The following is a 21,501-nucleotide window of genomic DNA, read 5'->3' as shown; positions in this document are numbered from 1 at the left end:
AGTTTGAGGGTATGTCTAGCACCTACCAGGGTTCCAGGGGAAAGGAACCAAAGGAAATTGTAGATGTCAATTCAGGCTTGAAAGGCACTAGTCCTCTAATTTTGTGGTTGCAACTCTGTCCATAAATACTTGCACTACCCATTTTGTACATGCAATGCTATCAGCTAATTGGACATTGAATGGCTTGTTTACAGGCACAGAGAAAGCAGATGTTCAAGTGTTACCTATTGTGCCTGTAGTTTGCTGTGAATGCTAAATTGCAAATGTGGCATTTTGCCTACAGAATGAACGGCTAGGTTGAGAACTACCTTAAAATTGGGCCCATGAAGTATTTAAACTGGATCTCACAGTCTTTTCAGATGTGGAACTGCCGCTGACTTCAGTGGGAGTTATACCTGTAGAAAGGCTGCAAGATGGATCCCACCAACTCTAAAATCCAGATCCCATGCCTGCTTATTCAGAAGAGCTAGGATCCAATGAGCAGTAATAGTTTGTTTCTTTAGTTCCAAACAGAGAAGAGCCCATTTAGGGGGACCCTGCTCCGCCCCTCCACACACGCACTGATACTGTAAAGTGACTCTCTATGATGCATCATGGAGAGGGAGGCTGCTTGGCCAGTGCTTGCACACACAGTGCAAAACCTCATGGACAAAGCAGGAGACGACTTCAACTATTTGCTCATCCTAGCCAGCCAGAACAGATGTGGCCCAGTTGCAGGGATATCCTGGGGTTGGACTCTGACTTTGGTTTTAGTCCTGAAGATTCTATAGCCTGAGCCTGCTCTGCTGACTTCAGTTGTAGTTTAGCATGAGCATCACCTTCTGACTCTAACTCTGCTCACTTTTTCAGGCCTGGCCTCAAACTTTGCAATTATTCAGCCTCAGAACTGCTCTGTTCTATTTTTAATAAGAATTCTGAAGTGAAACCGCATCTGTAGGTGGTACTGCACAAACAGGAAGAGCTCAGCACTGCCGAGTCAGTTTGATCAGATATCAAAACACCTTCAACTTTTGACCTTTCATAGCTCTGCAAAGTCCTAAATTCTGTCCAACAAAGAACTAAAGGGATAACTTATATAAATAAAATCATATCCTCTTTCATTGTAATATAAACCAACTTTTAATAATAAAATGTTCTAGCATGTATTTAATGAGAATAACACATACATTTTAATGTAAAACAGTGCACAGTGTAAATGCCCTTAGATCATCTTCTATGCGCCTTTGTCTGTACAAACTGCATACATGTAGGTCAGGATCCTCATCTGGCAGTTTAAATCAGATCCACTGAAGTCAACAAAACTATGCTGATTTACCCCAGGAGAGGATACTGGCCCCTATGTTTTTACTTCTTGGGTGTTTCAATAGTTTTTCTTTACATATCATTACAGTTAATTTTAAGTTAGGGGATTTTTCAAGAAATATCATTCTTTTCAACAGCAAATGGCAAGATTAAGTCTTCCAAGATTATGAAGAAGCACAAACTGCTTTGAAACAATGTTCTGCTGATCTGACTGCAGTGCAATGGATTCTACAGTAACTGATGCCTGTGTCTGAGATGTAACAGGAGACTGACTCACATAAGCCTCAGCTGTGGACTGAGGTGGGTCAGAAGGAATACTGAAAGTAAATAAAACAAACAAAAGTGTGTTCTCTCCTACTCCCCCCCCAAAAAAAAATCAGTCTGAGAATGAAAGAAACAAAAATGTTAAAAACATTTAATAATTCAGGAAGCCAACACAACCCCTCAAAACTTGTAGTAAGTTATTTTGTGCTAGTTGAAGAAATCAAATTAAAAAAACCTTCACAGTCAGGTGGGAAGAGATGATTTTTAACTTTATATTTGGGATGGATTGGATTGTTAACCAAATAAAACTGGAGTTCATTAATGCCCTGTTCAGCACAAAAAACAAAACGAAACAAAAGAAAACCTTCATTCTCTAGAATGTCCCTCACGCCAAACAATTCCTGGAGTCTCCCAACAATGAATGGTTTTAAAAGAGACTATGGCTTTTCTATAGCGAGAGACAATAATGTTAGGTTCCCCCACTGCTGTGGAATTTTGTTAGATATAGGTGAATCATTATTAAGGCACTCACTCCAAAAGAACATTATTTCTGGCCTGAGACTGCTGACATTCTCAATGAGTATCAGCCAGTAATTTGGAGAAAATTACTGCACTAATGCTAATACTGATAGAATGGAGAACAATTTTGAAATAGGAAAAAAATAAAGCACATTATATACATGATTCCTTTTTCTTTTAACTTAAAAGCCTTCCTAATACATTTTAATAACTGTATTAAAGACTACTTAAATATTGAAAGATTTTAAATAATGTAGAATTGTTTCCAGTAAACTGGGATTAGCTGTGTAATTGCCAGCATATTGGTCCCATTTTAAACAATATAATTTTTATTTAAATCTTGTATATATAATAACATGATCCAAAACAGATACTCTACTCCACATAAATAATTATAGTTCTTCTGACCTGGTTTTAAAAACTACATCTGTTCAAATAATCAGAGTATAAGACTGCAATTTATTTTCTTTGTAATTTCTCCTAAAAAATCCTTCATTGCCAAACTCTCCTGTAAAATATTATTGTATTTCCAGAATACATAATAGACCATTAGTAAAAAATGTTAATCCCAAACGTGAACGCTACAGTAAGTAAGAGGAAGTAATGGTAAGAAGTATTATGGAATGTATACTCTGCAGCATACAGAGATTGGTTCTCACTGGGCTGAAGAGGAAAACGACTCTAGAAGAAATACTTTATATTCATATGGAAATAAACCAGAAACTTGAGCTACTCATGGTTCAAAAGTGCAGGTCAGTATGTTAAATCAGTGGTATTTCTGATGCTGTTACTCAAGACCACTGACCAAAATTATGCTGGCAATTAAATGGATGCCAGATACATTATTGGGATAGTAGATGTGCTTCGTCTTGCTTTTGCTTTACGGATCCATAACTTGAAGGCCACAACTTTCAGCCAGTAGCGCAGCTGAGTCATTAGTAAAGCTGCAGTTTCTTGACATGGAATTGCTATTCCTTCTGGGCATTCTGGCAGAAGGCAGTTCGTTTGTCTCAGCTCAAGAGTGTTTATGGTTAGAGAACTTCTCCAATAAGCCAAGGAACCGTAAGAATCTTTGCCCATATACTGTAGGAGTTCTCAGCAGGTGCGCGTCACAGATTCATCTCTCACCGAACACGAGACACCCAGCACCATATCCTCCCATCTCCATTTAACACCACCGGTGTCAGTTGACATGGTCCTCGGGCAGGGTTGCTTTCAGCTGAACATTTTATTGACTCCATAACATGGGTGTCTCTTTCATTTTTATAAGTCCCCATCTAAAGGTGGCTGACACAGCCTGTAGAGTCTATAAGGGAGGATTAAAAGTTGGTGTTACATGGAATAATGATAATAAAAAGTTGTTAGAATTAGCATGTGACATTCAGCTTCTTTATCACTCTAAAAAGCACTCATTGACCGGATTGACAGGAAAGATTCAGCTCGTTGTAATTATTAATCATTTCACAAACTAAATGTGCCACTAGAGAATTGCTAATTAAACCACAGAGGTGTTATCTTAAAAAATGTCTTTTATTTTTGAGACCTTACTCCACCCCTGTGCAACCCAAGTCAGATTTTGGCCCTTAGCAGTTGGCAATCCATAAATTATGATTTTCACTAAGTTTTTTATTATTTTTCCTGGACCTTTTTAACCGAGACATGTCTCATTCCACTGTGATGCCTTTCAATGTACTTGTCAATAGGGTTTGATTTCCTCTTGTTTACAGAGACATTTAAAAATACTAGAAATTGGAGATGAAAAAATCCCCACTTTCAGCATCTTGTCTAGCTCCCAAATACATGACGGTTCCCTGTAGCGTATTTTCCAGGGCTTTGGACAGTTTAAGTTTAAATAAGTCAAATGATGGGGCCTTCCATAACTTCCCTTCCAAGATTATTCCACAATCTAACAGGCCTCACTGCTAGGAAATGTTTCCTGATACTTAGCCCAAATTCAGTTTACCTGAAATTAATGTACTTTTGCTCATTTTCGTTCCATTTAGTCTTATGCACTTCACACTGATAAAACCAAATAAGAACCTGTGTCTCTAGACTTTTCAAATGCAAGTTTTCTAAAATGAACGGCTCTTTAAAACCCTAAAATCAAATATGAGGCTTTTCTCTCCTTCACTCTACTTTGTAAATCACAAGTACAGTTCCAGTGTTATTTATCCTGAATTACTTCAAACACATTCCACCTTTAGGATCATAAAAATGGATAATAGGTAATGAATATTCATTAAAAGGGGGAAATGTCACGGCTGCTTGAATTGTGATGCTTGACATTTGGGATATGGCACAAAGTCACATGTAGACAGTGCATATTCATTCCTTAGGGAGCTGGTACTCAGAATCCGAGAGGGGGCGAATGTAGTAGAACCAAAATATTGTTCCCTGTGAAAGGTCTCTGAGAAAGCAAAACGAGGCCAAACTGTGTTACAGATAACTTCACCTCAACCACAGTTTTGATGCCACATGCTTGAAATAACTTTCTACAAGCACCTAAAGCAGTGGTTCCCAAACTAGGGGCACCGCTTGTTCAGGAAAAGCCCTTGGCGGGCCGGGCCGGTTTGTTTACCTGCTGCGTCGGTTCGGCCAATCGCAGCTCCAACTGGCTGCGGTTCGCCATTCCAGGCCAATGGGGGCTGCGGGAAGCAGCAGCCAGCACGTCCCTCAGCCGGCGCCGCTTCCTGCAGCTCCCATTGGCCGAGAGCGGCAAACTACAGCCACTGGGAGTGCGATCGGCCGAACTGCAGATGCAGCAGGCAAACAAACCGGCCCGGCCTGTCAGTGGCTTTCCCTGATCAAGCGGCGCCCCTAGTTTGGGAACCACTGACCTAAAGGGTGCAGTTGCCACCAAAGGTGTGGAATTATTTAGGGTGGTCCAATGGGGTATAGGTCAGAGAAACTGGATGAAAAGGAAAAACTGACACTGAAATATACTATGATCTAAGCCCCATCTCATAGGGTTTTCAAAAGTGGATCAGATAAAACACTATAATAGAATAAACCTGCACTATCAAGGAGGAATGCTGTATACCTAAATGATCTTTTCCACTGCTCATTTCAAGGGCCAGAGCTGACTTGCTTTCCTCAAATGAATCCCATTAACTTCCATAGGAGCAGATGACTTCCATTGGCTACTTGCCTAGCCGAGCAGGATTCGGCCCTAGCATTCTATGAATGTTCAATGAAGCTATAATGGAACCCTCCTCTCTCTCCTGGGTCTGTTTGGGAGGAGGTGTGGGGGACAGAGAGAGGGGAAATGGGTTAAAAAATCTCTCTCAGAAATAAAGATAGTAAAAACCACCTGAAATTATGTCCTTCAGGGAGACACAATGAGTATCTTCAGCTCCTATTGGAGTCAATGGGATTTGCAGGTGTATAGCACCTCTAAAGATTTGACCCTCAGATAACAGAATGGCTATAACTTTGGGCAATTGATTCTTCTAGAAATTGCATCACCATAAATTCACTCTGATCTGAACTGCTTGCTCTTAAACCCACTCTGCAGTAAATCATGAGACACTCAGGCTACTCCAGACAGTTCATGGGCACTCTGGCCAAAGTATTAGCTCATGAATTATCTTTACATAGTTGCAGTCGGATCTGCCGTTCAAGAATTTCTGCTCCTCAGCATTCCACAGATAACTGACAGCCACTGAGCTTTAGCAACGCATTCCCATTGTCAAAAAAAATCAGCAGTGATGTTTTATTTAGACAACACAAGTTAATGGTGAGTGACAGGGGATTTGAAACAAAGCTTTTTTAAATACTGGTGCACTTGGTTTAGTATAGTGATGGCTGGGATAGTTCTGTGTATTGCTGCTGAAGAACTTGTCAATTTGAGAAGGAAATGTCACAGCTGGGTGCAAAGATGCATCGCAAATACTCAGATAACATATACTGTATATAACCTACCGGGGTGCAGACTGCGGCATCTGATCCATCACTTTGAGATTTTTAGCAGAGATTTCAACCCTGGGTCCCTAAGGAAACACAGAACTTATGGCATTGATAATATCAGTAAAACATCTGACCCTTAAGGGAAAATATTGTAACAGGAGTCTGATTTCTATCTGACAATCCATTAACTACTTTTAGTAGCTCTGGAATCCACTTGGTAGGTACATCAGCCATCTGCGTTTACTTAAGATGACAGAAGTCCCAAAGCACTTTACAAGCACTGCTGTCTAACACTAGGAGATTGCCACCATATAGCGTTGTATGCATGAGAACACATTATGGAATATACAGGATGTATATAAGTACACTATATGGCCTACATTTCAAACACCGGCCTCCTTTTCTTTTGTACGTGTTTATACACATACTTTACAAGGGCATATACCTGCACATTCTGTACATTTTTCAAACATCTGTGCACACAATTTAAATAATGTAACCCTAGGTATGAACTTTAAATAGCCTAATGTCCACACATGCAAATGTTAGAATTTGCTCCTGCAAAGTATGCATGCAGTTGTACATATTTTACAATGTCTGGATGTGGGTGTGTATATGCACAACACACATCTCCACAGAGAAATTAACTGGTAACTCCACAAAAAGAGATCCCAGGGATTAAGATAGTGGCATGCAGGTGATCCAACTAAGGAAGTAGTCATAGGAAGAACCTAAATACTCACTTGCTTTCTCATGATGTCTGTAGCCTGCATGATACATTTGGGTAAAAGTCCATGACTTCGAGCCAGTATGGCTGCTTGTTCCAGGGACACACTCAATGTACTTCTGGACATGGGTACATAAGGGAATGATAATTCACAAACCATTTTTTAAAATTACTTATGAGTTTTAACAAAGTCTCGAGTTACGACTTTTGACAAAGCTATTTGGCTAGTAACTGCAAATTAACTTGGCCACTACACCATTTTTATGTTTACTTTCTGGCTTCCCATATAAAAATATATAACCAGTTCTGCAGCCCAGCTCATGACACCTCTCCCACACCAGGTAAGCTCAAGAAGCTACACTGTTGTGATTTCAGATGGCGCTATCACATGGCTGTGTCTCATTGCTGGTGGTTCACATCAGTGCCTTCCATGAGCTAAAAATCTTCTGAAAATGAGTTATTTTTAACACACAAATTTTGGGCCATTTAATAAAATGGTTTTATTAGCATGTACAAAAAAAGATTTTAAAACGGTTTATTAGAGGAGGTCACCTCTGTGATCGAAAACTGTGTTGACTGAAAGACATTTGCTCTATGCCCACCCAGCAAAGGTTCTTAGTAGTTGCATTGGGACATTGAGTCTCAACCACTGTACGGCAGTGCTAGAAGTCACAACCCCCGGAAAATAAACCTTGCCAACAGAAGGGCTTCTTTCATTCTCAGTTGTAGGGGCCCATCACTCGCTAGCCGTATGTAACTGGCTCAGATGCGTTGCTTAGATGCTTAGATTCTTATACAGAAAAAAAGTTAGTATCACAACAGTACCATGGAGGGTTTCTTAAATCTCACCTCTGCATCCCAGTGCCACACACGGCAATCTGACAGGCTCCGAGGCGGTAACAGAGCTCTGAGGATATAGGCAGCAGCCCAGCTCCTGGGGTGTTACTACTAGAGTATCCTGACTGGGTGGGTTTTGTAATAAAGGACTTCATCAGTCTGCACAGCTCATCCATTGCATTAATGGGGCGAATAAGCTACACAGGAACAGTGAACACATGCATCAGTGGCATATTTACTCCTTCATTTATATAGACTCTTATAAGAACTTTTTTCCTATGTCTAATACTCTATGGTAACAGCTCCTTGGTAGATCTAAAGTAACAACTATTCACAGTTGATACGATTTTCTGCACAAAAAAGTGAGGACTTGGCAAGGGTTTGAAACAGTCTGTTGCAAGTGAACACAAATCATATCAATCTACTTTCCAGTATATGTTAATAACTGCACTGACAGGGGAGTCCCTGAATTGTCTCCACTATAATAAAAACAGCCAAATCTTGGTTTGCTTCTACAGCATGCTCAAACATTTACATGAAGCATCTGCCCCAAATACAGACTGTGTTTACTATGGAATTGAGCTTTAGGTGAGGGCCTGGGAGATGTTGCTTTTATTGTACTGTATGTTGTGAACAAAATTCTCAAAAAAAAATAGACTTAAGTGATCATTTCTAAAGTGATTGCAGGCATCAGATTTCTGGGTGACAGAACTCTAACGGATCCTCAGATGGTCTGATTTAAGATCTTTGGGCAGGGACTGTCTATTTGTTCTGTGTTTGTATCACACCTAGTGCTAGAGAGCTCTAGTCCATGACTGGGGCTGTAAGGTACTGCCACAATATAAATAATAATAATAATACCTGGTCAATCTTCACTGCTGTTGTATTGGAATCAGTAGGCAAGTTGGATCTCTCAAGGTAAAATGTCCTGCAATTAGCCATTAAGAATTAGATTAGTTGGTGAGCATCTCACTTCACTAAGTACTGCATAACATCTCAGATGGATATGAAAGGGAAGTCCTGTCGTCCAAGATGGTGTATTTTCTTACTGAAGCACTTGGATTGTTTCTTTCTATAGTGACTGAAGACGAACAAAAAGTCTTTTTAGTTTAACTTTAGCTCCAGTCAAAAATCTGAAGTCCCAATTGGATGGAAATTGTTTCTGACACATTCCTATATTCCAGGAGGAGTTTACAATTAAGGCTATTTTTTGCTAAATAATTTAAGAAGTTTTCTATACACCAAAGATTAAAAAAAACACCTTCTGATTAAAAAACAACATGTGAAACTTAAATGGAATATCTTCTTTCCTAGAACTCTCCTTTCCATATCACTGGCTTCTCCAAATAATCACTGTGTAGAAGACATGAGGCCACCAGGAAAGAAAAATCTGTCTGTGAAAGGTCATGAACAAACAGCACCTTTTTTTTTTTTTATTAGGGGATGGGCGGAGAGGCACATTACCTGAGTTTACGGTAATATTGCTGCACTTTTTCAAGTGAGACGCCATTAATCTGTTGCAGGAGTTCTTCTAGAGATGAGTCACCTGGCTGTGGCTGGCTATCTGGGCTTTCAAGAGCTGGAAGGAGACAAGATTTTTAATAAATATATTACTCTGATTGTCTCTCTAGTTCATCCCCCTACTAGGTAGCTTGCATGCACTAGGTAGCTGCCAAAACACGTCAAAGACCAACCATGTGAAAAATAAGATGAATTTATTTCCCTCAGTAGGGATGTCTTCTGTGAACCACAGTTTTCATTATGACTCCTCAAAGGGCAAGGGGTACTATGGTACCAGATCACTGGAATATGGTCATAGTGTTGTTGCATTGAAGGAAGTATCCTATGCTGGACGCCGCAATGCAGGACAGTGAATTAGCTGGTCCACAAGAGGTCCCTTGATTTTCAGCCCAGATGATTCTATGAATACACACATACGTGTGCACAGAAAATGTGTCCCTTAGAAATCCCAGTCTGTAGCATAGGAACATGGACACTTCCAGACTAGATCAGACCCAGGGTATGTCTAGTCCAATATCCTGTCTCTGATTAGATGCTTCAGAGAAAGGTGCAAGACACCCCACAGCAGCATCTGTGGGGATAATCTCCTCCCCACGAACATCTCAACCTAACCTTCTTACAGCATATTAACCGCCCACCCCAGAATATCAGATTATTATTCTGGGGAGAAGTTAATTTTTGCCTCTTAAAATATTTTCAATGGAGTTGTCAGTTTTGTTTCAATAACAAATTTATGGTCATTCCTTAATAATGAACCTTAAAATGTTTAGCACCTAATTAGATTCACATCACTTGTTTTTCTTGGTCAAGAATTTCGTGGGCACCTTTTGTAAAGAGCACCGTGTGCAGCTTCAAGCTTCCCCCATTCTGAAAGCGAGACGGCAGTTTGGAGAAGTAGTAGCTGTCAAGGTAAAAGATAATCTTCAAGGCCTGCCGACTTCCTTCAATGTGGTAGAAGACGTGAGTATCTGGGGAAACAAAGATAAAGACGTTTGTGTTTTTCCAAAACAGCTGTGAGAGACTAGCAGTGTCTGCGCATGTCGATCCATTTAATAACATCTCGTTACTGAAATGTTAGAAGTGGTAGTAAGCGAAGGAGATGCTGTGCTCAGAAGAAGCATGTTGTTTACAAGACATGCCATCAATTAACATGATGTTTGATACCATCATGCTGATTGTTTTGCTTGTACGTCAGATCCCTTTTCCCCACTGTGTGTCTCTTCTCCTCGATCAGATTTCTAAACACTGTGGAGCAGGGACTGTCTACTACTCTGTATCTGTACATCACCTAGCACAATGGGGCCCTGTTCTTAGCTTGTCCCTAGGCACTACTGCAGTAAACATGGTTAATCCTGTCATGTGAGCTTGTACTGGATAAACACGGAAAGAGTGTGTGTGTCCGTTCTCTTGCCGAAAGGCTGGTGAATTATAAACATCTGTCTGGAGCTGCTTGCCCCAGCTGTCGTCTTTCCACATGCTGGGCAAGAAACACAGGCAGGGCCCAGCGGTTCCCAACTGTAGAGAATTTACAAGTGGCATCATTAGATGAATGTAGGCAGTGAGGCTGACACTACTAGCCCTACTATCGTGCAGTCAATTAACAGGTCTGGAGGCAAGGTCCTCAGCAGTTACCCGCAGTTATGATTATAATTTCTGTTACATTTTAGCCACTACAGTTGACAGAGACACAAATACTTACTATTCCAAATGTCAGACTTAGAAGGATAAGGGGCTAAGGAGATGGGATTTGAACCTGCAGTTTAAATCTAGATATTCCAAAATGGATAGTCAGTCTGATAAAAGATAGCAAGGGATACTCATCTCACTAAGTCTCTCCTCCTTGCTCATATGAGGCAAGTCCTAGCAGTAGTCCTGGTTATGAAGAAAGCTGATTGGCTATACTGCTTTCCTACCTGGTCCAGAGAACAGGGAGAGCGGATGTGAGTGACCATTTTAGGGCCCAATCACGCAATGTACCCTTGGGTGTGGTGCTGCATGGCTTTAACTCCCATTACATTCCGTGGAAGTTGTGGGAGTGCGTCACTTCACAAGAGATGCTCAGCACCTTTCAGGATTGAGCACTTCTGAAGGATTTAATATCATGGAGTAAATTAACCAGGAATACAAGCAAGATAGAAGAGTTCATAGAAAAACCTAAAAAATCTCACTTGCTACAAGGCTTTCGTCCAGCTGCTTGAAATAAAAGGCAACCTTATCCAGCTCAGACAGGGTGACTGGGATGTCTTCTAGCATGATGCGCTCTTCTTTCTGAGGTAGAGAGAAACAAACATGAATGGGTAATCTATCCAAGGGGAGAGTTGAGGCAGAAAAGCAGAGACATTAGAGGTGTGGAAAACTGGACGGTTCAAGAGACTGAGAATAGGGAGGGGAGAGCAAATCTTTCACCAAATCCAGCCCAGGTCAGTAATGAATGAAGATTGTTTCCATTTGACAACTGTGTGAAATGAGCGTCGGTTGCCTCAGCCCAGTTCTTAGTGGACAGGGGTTCACCACTATTGGTAATATTGGCCCCCTTCTTGGTAGACTCTGAAGGAAGTCAAAGCAATGAACGGATCTTGGAGAGTAAACTCCCTTCTCCAAAATGTACCCCCTCCTCGCATACTACCCTGAGGACGAAGCCAATTAGTTAGTTAGGGTGAAAAATATCTGTGTTCTCACATCTCCTGCAATTTCAAGGAATAATACAGATGTGCACTGGATTGTATTTAATTTAACACATTGTCCATCATGTTTCTATTTAACAATGGGCATAAAATGTGTCTCCCTCATAGCTCTTGCTTTTGTCAGACCTGATTTCCCTTCATAGCTTCACACTCATTTTCCTTCTAAAATTATTATTTTAGCTTAGATCCTGCAGAAGTTGGTGGCATTTGCCTGAGAGCTTCCTACTCAACACAGGCCAGTGGATTTTACGAGTCCTGCCCTTCTCAGACCTAGATGTGGTGCCTCCAGGTCAGGCTTGGTGCACATAGTTAGGGCAGCATGACAGGAAGCTTTTAATACCACTGCCTGGGTTGCCCCTTCACTCAGCACATGGAGAAAGGACCAGATTTGCAGTTTGCTCTTAGCTCTGGGAACACCAAGAACCACTTTTGTCTGCTTGTTGAAATTCATTTTCTCACCAGCAGAGGTCAGGTCACACACGCTTTCCCAGCAACTGTGAAATTAGTCCACAGTAAAGAAGGCAGCATTACTCCAGACAAGGAAACCTCTCTGGCAAAATACCAACCTGCCCCTTCTCTATGGGGCAGGCTGTCTATTATCTTTCAGTGGTGAAATGTGTTCACCTGGCCCAGGCCAGTAGTTTAGCATTTGTGGGGATCAGTGTGTGATGGGTAGGACATTAGGATGAGGATAACAGCAGATTCCTTGAGGGGGTAGGAGTTTCCATATAGATAAACCTGGCCAGGAGGTGAGTAGGAGGAAAGTGTCTAGGTGACCTTGAAGAGGCCAAGAGAGCCAGCATTCACTGTGGAACTGTGAAACCCATTCTTTAGAATCTCTCTTACCACACTGGGGGACAGCAGGGATTGGTAGTGGAGTAAAACCCCAGTGGCCGCTATCTGCTCCAGCCATTTCCTGCTGGCATCCCTGCTGCTCTCTTCATACTCCCCATTGTTATTGTATCTGTAGTTGAGAGCAGCCAGCAACTGCTCGGAGAAAGTGCAAATAGCAGCCACGAGGGACTGGCAGAAAATGACATCTCGTCTCAACTGCAGCTCAGTATCTGCCAGAGAGAAGGGAAGAGAGTCACAAAGGAGTCAGAGGGAGTTTGTCTGAGATGGAATAGAAGGCAAGCTCTGTATGACCTTTGATTTGAGCGGTCACCTTGCACGGGCTCCTGTTATCTGTCTCCTATTGGGAGTGGGTAGAGGGGGTGTGTGTGTGTGAGAGAGAGAGAGGATTTTCCAGCCCAGTCTTCCTTTTGTTTCTCCCAGACAGATGCCCTGTGGCTATTTATACATTTGTCTGGATTACAAGGGCTAGATGAGGCTCCCCTGTGTCATCAATGCCAGACCTGGCCTGATCCCCTTCATTGACAACTGCATTCATGAAGCAGGGTCTCCACTATTAGCGATGCCACTTCCCTTACCTCCCACGTTAGGAAGGTTTTCCAGACATGACCGTCCATGAATGGTACCATTTGGTTCATGTTTGCCTGGGGGAATCTCCACAGTGTTAACTGTGCTTCCACTGAGCTTGCCAGTCAGTCTTATGCTGGCCAAATAAACTGTGTCACACTTCAGGGGACTGCAGATTGTACAAAGAACATGCAAAGGGCAGGAAAGGGAAGCACATGAATAAATGAAGAGAGGCTTCCTAGGCACCTTGGGTTTCTCCTGATATGCAGTAGGTAGGTTATAGCAGCCTCTCTTGTTTCCAAGAAAGTGTCTTCTGCAGAACGAAGCTGAATACATCACACCGAGGCTTTGACGATACAGACTATTTTTATAAAGCACAGAATGCAACAATGAAAGAACTAAGACAATCAAGACCAAGGGCCAGATCCTCAGCACAGGGCAAGTCTCCTTTGCATCGCTAGAGGTGAAGCAAAGAGGGCTCAGGGCTGCACTACAGACAACGGAATCCGTAGAGGACGTAAAGGTGGCACAGCCAGCTCTACACCACTTGCTCCTCCACCCTCTATGAAGGGTGTTCCATAAAGGGCTGAGGAGGAGGGATAGGATGGGGCGGAGCCAAAGCCATTATAGCTGTACTTTATACCAGGGGTCGGTTTGGACCCCAGCCGGCCTCAGGATTGGGGGAAGCACAAAGGTGGCTTAGAGCTACCTTTGCCTCCCACCCTCACTTGGAGCAGCTTAGAATCAAGCCTCAGATTTTCAGCCATCTTTTAAAATGATCCAGCAAATGATGAGGGTATATTGTTTGTTATTATGGATTGCCTTTTTTACAGATACAAAATATGGCTATTTAAATGTGCCAGTGAAGTAACTGCATAAATAGGGAGAGAGAGTTATCTGATTTGCCAGTGTGTGTTTTTTCCCCTTGTAACAATGATGCCTGCAATGTATACTGGTACAAACTTAGGGTACGTCTACACTGCAATGTAAGTCCAGGGTTCAGATTCAGACTCAATGGCTAATCCCACCCCCACCTTCCATCTACTCACGAATTGCACTAATCAAGGGTTCAGGCCAGGGTCCCAGGACAATATAGGGGGGAGGAGGGTCCAAGCCTGAGTCAAGTCAGGTCCCAGAGTCCAAGCCCAAATTATTTGCAGTGTATACACAGCCCCACTGGACTCATGTTCTAGGAATCTGCCAAAAGTGTCCCCCAATCCCAAGGGCTGACTATTTTGTCCTCTGGACAGTCAAGTTTGGTGGACAATCAAGTTTTCCCACACTACACCATGAACAAAAAACTAGAGTGGTCCCATTTTGGGAGGGCACAAGAAAGTCTAGGATATGGGTGGTTGGACTCAGGGCCGTATAATGCAGCGTAGATGCTGGGGCCCCATGTTTCAACAGGTCCTAACCTAGGTTACAAATGACTGTAGACTCTCAAGCATGAGGTTAACAAACCCAGGGTTTACTACCTCAGTGTCTTCTAACTCTGGGCTTAGATTGCTGTGCAACATAGCCTTAGGGTCTTAGGCTGCTCCTATTAAAATCAATAACAAAACTCCCATTGTCTTCAGTAAGGCAGAATCAAGCCCTTAGGACTTTGATATGTAAGTTTGGCTCTTGTTAACACTAAAAGAGCTTATATAGGTGCACTGAGGAAACAATGAGCTGGTTAAAGAGGAAATGCACATCCTGAAATTATACACAGGGCAAAACCCAAACGCCTTGTCTCGGTAGTCTGCTTGAAAAGAATGACAGGCCCACAACCTCATCATGAATTGTGCAACAGTGTCTCATTTTTTGCTGCATGTCAACTGAGAATGAGAATGGCCAACTGAGAATGAGGCTTACACAAGGGAAAGAAGATGAAGAAAGGGCAAAGGGATATGGTGTCTGATGACATTTACAACATGCTTGGTGATACAGGAGCATAAGCAAGACTGAGCAAAAAGTAGGTAGGAAAAAGCTGCCCAGCATGAGGAGCACAAGAGATGGCATAATGTCATCAATAGTGCGGTTGAACCAGATTTCCAAGCACACCACTAGTTGGATAATGTATTGTGATCTCTAACAGGAGAGAGCGATTCAAACATAGGCATGCATGTACACGTGCCGGCCAAACTACACACTTTAGGACATCTGTCAGCATGGCAAAGTTTTCCACCAACAATACCCCAAACCAGAAGCCCTTACCTGTGCATTTTAGCAAGGCCAAAAGCAGTTGATTCTTCCCATCTAAAAGAGTAAAGAGAAGAAAGGACCTGATAAACATGATGCAAAGGTGGATTTGATTGTACCCTGCTGACACCTCTCTCCATTTCTATTTTGTCTAGAGTTAATCCTCACTAAAAACATTTGATAAAACAGGGAGCGAGGAATAAATCAGGATCCTTGATAGATTAAATGCTCCATCAACTACCATGAATTATGGGGAACAAATTGCACATGTGGAGGAATCCCTACAGAGGTGACTACAGTGCTGCGACTTGCACTTGAGTAGACACCACCAGACTCAGTCATTCTACCTGAATCCTACTGGTGCTTTTTAAGCAAGACGTTTTTTAAATGTAATGGTTCAGGGAGTTACAGGGACTGATTACATCCATCTTCTTCACTCATCTCCTTCCAGAATCTGCCTTTTTTCTATTTCATTTTCTTCCAATGTTTTTTAAAATTACACCAGCAAGTAAGTCACTCTGACACAATTCAGTCCCTAAAGACTTCGGAAGTAGACTAAGACAATTATAAAAAATTCCTCATGATCATTCAGTCACAGTTGTGGTGCTGCAATACATCATCACTGGGAAGAATAATAACCCACTCTCCCCACTTCCCTCTAAAATCCAGGTCTATTTATAACCTATATTTCAATTACCATATTAAACTTAGGGGACAAAATTAACCGCCAGACTGGATGACCAGAAGTCTACCTAGCACAGCATCTTGTCTCTGACGTGGCCCCTATCAGCAGCTTCCAAGGGAGGTGCAACAAAAACAGTGCTTAATTTGTGCCAGGGCTTGCCTGGGCTGAGCACCTCTAGGCTTGACAGTTAATAGCCCCAGCACCTCTGGGCTTGCCGCGTCAGTTATCAAAGTGAAAAAATTCTTGAGCCCTAGCACCTTATTGCTTGAGCCTTGGCACCTCTTTCATACAAATTAAACACTGAACAAAACTGTGCACTAGACAGTTACAGAATAACCTGCCCCTTAGGAATGTTTCCTCCTGACCCTGATAGCTAAGATGTTCGCTTATGCTCTTTAGCATGAGGGCAAAAATAAAGCAAGAATTGGATATTTCAAACCCATGCCATTTTAATATTTTGCAAAGTTGCTGGGCACTTAGGGAAGGAAGATTTTTCCATAGATACAATTTGTACCTTAACAATCAGGTATGGGCCAAAACCAAATGTCAGAGCAACCCCAACCAGTGGAAATGTTTGGCTCCAAACTCTGCAACTGGTTTTTAGCTCCCTAATGAACTCAACAAAAACGTCAGATCAGGCCCCTCCCCCTTTTTATTCACTTCCATGAGTTTTACAGTTTTGCTCATCTCTAGAAACAAAACAATCCTTTAACACTGAAACTGATAAATGACCACCCCGCATTCACAGACCTTCCACATGTTTTTGAATGGTTTCAACAAGGTTCTTGATACGCAGTGGAAGGTTCCAGGGATCTTCTTGGACACTGAATTGAATATTATTCCGGCACCTTATTGTGGTTTCTTCCTTCTGTTTAAATTCTGCCGCAAAAGAGAGAAATTAGTCCAGCCAGTGGAGAGATGCCTCAGAGAAGCTCATTAGCTGTATAATTTTCATATAGGCCTAACCAATGAATACACCAGCTACAACAACCATCACCAGTGAGGGAATTTCTTAAATGGGTCTGATACAGATGGAAAAAAAGATTGCTATTTCCTATAGTCTTGTCAAAAACAGAGTCCTAGCTTGTTATATTTTCAGCATCATACACAAAAATTAGGCATGCGACTCACATGCACAATACACTGGAACTGTGTGATTAACTTCTTTTGCAATATATTACAAATATATCCCTGAGCACCACAGCTGCAGAACTAAGCTCAGCATTCCCCTCTGGTTCTCTCTGTCTCTTCTAATGTATAGCCAAGTGTGTCTGTGTCACCTCCTGGGGGAAATCAGACCAACCCTGAGATTGACTGTCACACCTACTTAAGGCTGGTTTCAGAGTAGCAGCCGTGTTAGTCTGTATTTGCAAAAAGAAAAAGAGTACTTGTGGAACCTTAGAGACTAACCAATTTATTTGAGCATAAGCTTTCGTGAGCTACAGCTCACTTCATCGGATGCATACCGTAGTGAGCTGTAGCTCATGAAAGCTTATGCTCAAACAAATTGGTTAGTCTCTAAGGTGCCACAAGTACTCCTTTTCTTTCTACTTAAGGCTGCAGCTGCTGGGAAAGTATAAGCTAGTTAATATTCTGCTTTGCTTCACCAGGTAGAAATCTATGTATTTTGAACTGAAGAGGGTAAATTCTATTCCTTATGATGCAGTTATGCACTTTAGCTAAACACTCTGGTGTCAGTGATATTGTGTGCCAAATTACTGTCTCCAAAAAGAGACAGCATGATTTGCAAATTCTCACCCATCACTGAGATGTGACCATGGTAAGCTCTCCTTTTCATGCTTATTTCCAACTCGGGACTGCATTAAGAAGGTAATTTGGGAAAAGATTCCAGCTGACTATAATCAGGGCTTGTCTATTCCTGTAGTGTGATTCCCGGTGATTAATATGGGACCATCCTGAAGCTGCAGTGAACTGAAAGGCTCTTTCAATGCAATTGATCCAGTTTGAATAGACAAGTCTGTGTTTAAGTGAAACAAACAAAATAAAGCTTGAAGGAAATATATGCAGGGTGGCTGCTATTTCCTTACTGCATTCAAAGAACGTGAGGGCAGTGATAGGTACTCTACAGCTGTTTAAATGTCACAGGAACATGGCTTTTCAAAACATTTCCACAGCGTTCACAGGAGCCTCTCCTAACTCTGAAGAAGAGTGACCATGCAAGTTGCCAATGTAGCTAAAAATAGGAGATAAAAGAAAGAGAGAGAGCCCTTGACCAGAGCACCTGAAGATCAGCCAAGATAACAGAAGAGTTTAGGTTCCAAGAGGAAAAGGAAATGTAGCAAATATTTAGGAAATAAACTCCTCTCTTTTTCAGAGAGAAAAAAACTCATTCTGGTCACCAAACTCACGAGGCCTAATTCCCATCAGCCTCCTTGAGGAAAAGAAACACAGCATCATTTGTGCTCTCTTTAGGAATGGGTTGCTTTCCAGAATGTGTATTGGTGTTATGTGTGTGGTGTTATTCTGGCAATTATCCATCCCCAAAAAGATGTGGAGTAGTTCCTTAAGCAAACGTATGCAGAACTTTTGGGTGCCACAGAGCTGCAGTACTTGACCCTCCATCAGCTTGTTAGGGTTGTGCTACAGAGGTGAGTCCTCCAGGATAATGTGTAGAGATCCCACTGAACAGTACAGAATACCAATGGTCAACACGTCACTGGTCATTTATATGTCCAGTTATTGTGACTGCATACATAACTGTTGTAACTGTGTGTGCAAATTATCTGTGCACAATTTTGTACATGAACTCGGGTGTACTGACTTCTGAACCTCTAGTTCTTAATGTTAAGGGCTTGTTGTATTCTGGGAAATTACATTATTTAATACAACCAAACTGTTTTTCTTTTACCTTGCAAACTGTGGTCCATTGGAAAGTGCTTGGTTTCTTCAAAGGCCTTGGTTATGACTGATCCTTTGAGGAGCGCATTGATAGCATCCACCTGGAGCAGGAATTATATTAGGTCACTCTTAGTAAAACTCCAGGAGAATTTTTGAAGAGGCCACTTATTGCGAAAAAGTGCAAAAAGAGTTGCATTTGCTGCATGTTGGCATTAACATATTCACTTAAGCTAAGCTGGATGCCTCCACACCAGTCTAGAGCTATTAATTTTGATGGAAGTCTCATCCTTAGCAAACATAATTAAACCATTCCAGCCCTCATCTCTCCCCAGGAGCCTAGTATGAATTATGTGTATGCAGTATCGGCATGAGAGTCATGAGCTGGGCTCTGGTGAACAAGGGAGACAGAGAAGAACAATTTAGCTGAGGTTATAAATGTGTAAAGACATCTTTTGGTTACATTCTTTTCCGCTAATAGGAGGCTGTTTTTCCAAAAATTATGTCGATGAGATCTTTTCTGACCACTCATAACAGGAAGATTTCACTCATTGTTGGTTTTCACTCATCTGTTTTCAAATCTCTTTGTCATGAATCCAAAGCTGCAGGTCACCCTTGTCCTAATCACACAGAGCGACTTGAATGTTGGTGGAGACAAAACTGTTTCCTCAAACTATCTTACATCCACTTCCTCGCATCTTATTCCAAAACCTTGTTAGCTGGATCTCTACTGAGATATGATTTAATAACGCAGACTCTAATATTTCTGACATCTTGTTCTGTGATGTAGCGTACGCTGCTTCATGTAACTGTGCTAGTGTCCTGTACCTGGTTAAAAAGATGCTCAAGACAGCCATGGAGTTTGTCTTGTTTGTCCGAAGGAATCCTCATGTCATTGGGAAGTTCATCACCTAATAAAGGAAAGATGAATTTTTTTTTTTATAAACCATCTAATCAATTTGGGTCTCTCACATCTTGTGATGTGGTTACGGCACAACCAAAAAAGCACTGTGACCGGGATTTTCACAATGAAGAATATTATTGCAATATAATCACCTTGAAGAGATCAATGAAGACAAATTGAGTGGCTTGCGAACTCTCCTTCCCCAGTCCACAGATCAAAATATTTTTCAGACTACGCAAATACCCTCTGTAAGCAAATCAGCAACAAAGGACTCTAATCTGGCCTAATTTCTCCTCCACACACCAAGAGTACAATGGTCCACTGAGGAAAGAGCCGACCTCTAACTCTTTAATTATCATGTGACTAGTTTGGTCTGTGTTCCTTTGAATGAACCGCCTTTGCAGCTAAACACCCTGGTAATAACAACCAGCAAAGCTGTAGATGTTTAGCCTGCTGTGCCATCTGATGTTGGAAAGCTTCTTTTATTACGCCTGGTTGATAGCCAGGCACTCACTCACCTGATCCCATCTCATCGCTGCCCAGGTAAGAGCTGTTACTCCGTACACTGGTGTAGGAGAGCACGGAGTCCCGGTTACTGTTACACTCACTGGAAGGAGAAGAAAGGAAGATGTTGAATATTTTTCCTTATCCGGGGCCTTGACTCAGTTATTACTCGGTTTATATTCAACCCTACAGTCCCTCAGGGAAATGTCCTTATTCATTAATGTGAGCTGACTTGAGTAGGGACTGAATAATACTAAGTGAGGCCTCCTGATTTGGCTAGTAAATGTATGTCTACACTGCAATTAAAAACCCATGGCTGGCCTGTGCCAGCTGACTCGGGCTAGGGGGCTGTTTAATTGCAGGGTAGATGTTCCGGCAGGAGCTGGGGCTCTAGGATGCTGCAAGGTGAGAGGGTCCCAGAGCTTGGTCTACACCACAATTAAACAGCCCCTTAGCCCAAGCCCTGCAAGCTCAAGTCAGCTGGCTCTGGCCAGCCGTGGGTTTTAATTGCAGTGTAGACGTACCCTAAGAGGACATCCTTCAGTTCTCGGGACTATTGAAGCATGATTGTGAGCAAGTCTCTTATAAAGGATGAACGCTGATTTCCCAGTGAGTGTCTCATCACTATCAGGGCACAGAGAGTTAATTAAAGATGCTCCTGGAACACCCAGAGGGTTACCAATACAAAATTAAACTCTGTGGGCTTGATTCTCCACTGAGCCCAAGCACAGGGGCCTGGTCATGTATTCTCAGCCATCTAACTCCAGCATACGTTACAAAGTTGCAGGGGCAGAGCTGAAAGGGAAGGGAACCTTAAGGACCTTATGCCAGTGGAGAATTGAGCATAGTGGAGCCTTGCACTGTCATGCCCACTCCCTTCTCTTCCCTTACCACACTCCCTCCCCTCCCGCCCCTGCCATGCCTCTCTTCAGAGCTGGCAAAGGAAGCAGGAGAGTCACTTCAACCAGCTTTACCCCAGAGAAGATTCCTGTACACAGGGGGAATTCTCCAGCACAAGTCTCCTCCTGCTTCAAGTTCACTGCCCCATACTCATGGTGCAAAGAGAACTGGATGGACTGGAGAATCCAGTTCACTGTTTTTATCTAGCCTTGGCTTAGAATTTTTCAAACCTTAGCTTTGGAAACTTACCAGCACTGATTTTAAAAAATGTAAACCTAAACCAGAAGGGCTC

General features: G+C 42.2%; 1 protein-coding gene across 2 annotated transcripts in view; it reads right to left on the bottom strand.

The window, feature by feature from the left end:
• Positions 1-1,095: 1,095 nt before the first annotated feature.
• The window catches only part of PREX1 (phosphatidylinositol-3,4,5-trisphosphate dependent Rac exchange factor 1), a 223,137-nt gene continuing 202,731 nt past the window's right edge, over positions 1,096-21,501 (bottom strand). For both annotated transcript variants that reach the window (XM_073309488.1, XM_073309490.1), the window contains exons 27-40: positions 20,324-20,412; positions 19,730-19,812; positions 18,915-19,005; positions 16,796-16,924; positions 15,376-15,417; positions 12,607-12,824; positions 11,245-11,344; positions 9,901-10,044; positions 9,020-9,134; positions 8,417-8,483; positions 7,568-7,752; positions 6,735-6,837; positions 6,007-6,074; positions 1,096-3,391 (exon numbers count right to left, since the gene is read on the bottom strand). In XM_073309488.1, coding sequence (XP_073165589.1) covers positions 3,349-3,391; positions 6,007-6,074; positions 6,735-6,837; positions 7,568-7,752; positions 8,417-8,483; positions 9,020-9,134; positions 9,901-10,044; positions 11,245-11,344; positions 12,607-12,824; positions 15,376-15,417; positions 16,796-16,924; positions 18,915-19,005; positions 19,730-19,812; positions 20,324-20,412 — 1,477 coding nt within the window. In that variant the 3' untranslated portion in view covers positions 1,096-3,348. The remainder of the gene's footprint in view (positions 3,392-6,006; positions 6,075-6,734; positions 6,838-7,567; positions 7,753-8,416; positions 8,484-9,019; positions 9,135-9,900; positions 10,045-11,244; positions 11,345-12,606; positions 12,825-15,375; positions 15,418-16,795; positions 16,925-18,914; positions 19,006-19,729; positions 19,813-20,323; positions 20,413-21,501) is intronic.

The sequence above is a fragment of the Lepidochelys kempii genome, chromosome 13, assembly GCF_965140265.1.
Source record: "Lepidochelys kempii isolate rLepKem1 chromosome 13, rLepKem1.hap2, whole genome shotgun sequence".
In the NCBI taxonomy this organism is placed as follows: Eukaryota; Metazoa; Chordata; order Testudines; family Cheloniidae; genus Lepidochelys; species Lepidochelys kempii.
The sequence above is the reverse complement of the archived record's forward strand: the minus strand, read 5'-3'. Positions and strand labels throughout refer to the sequence as shown.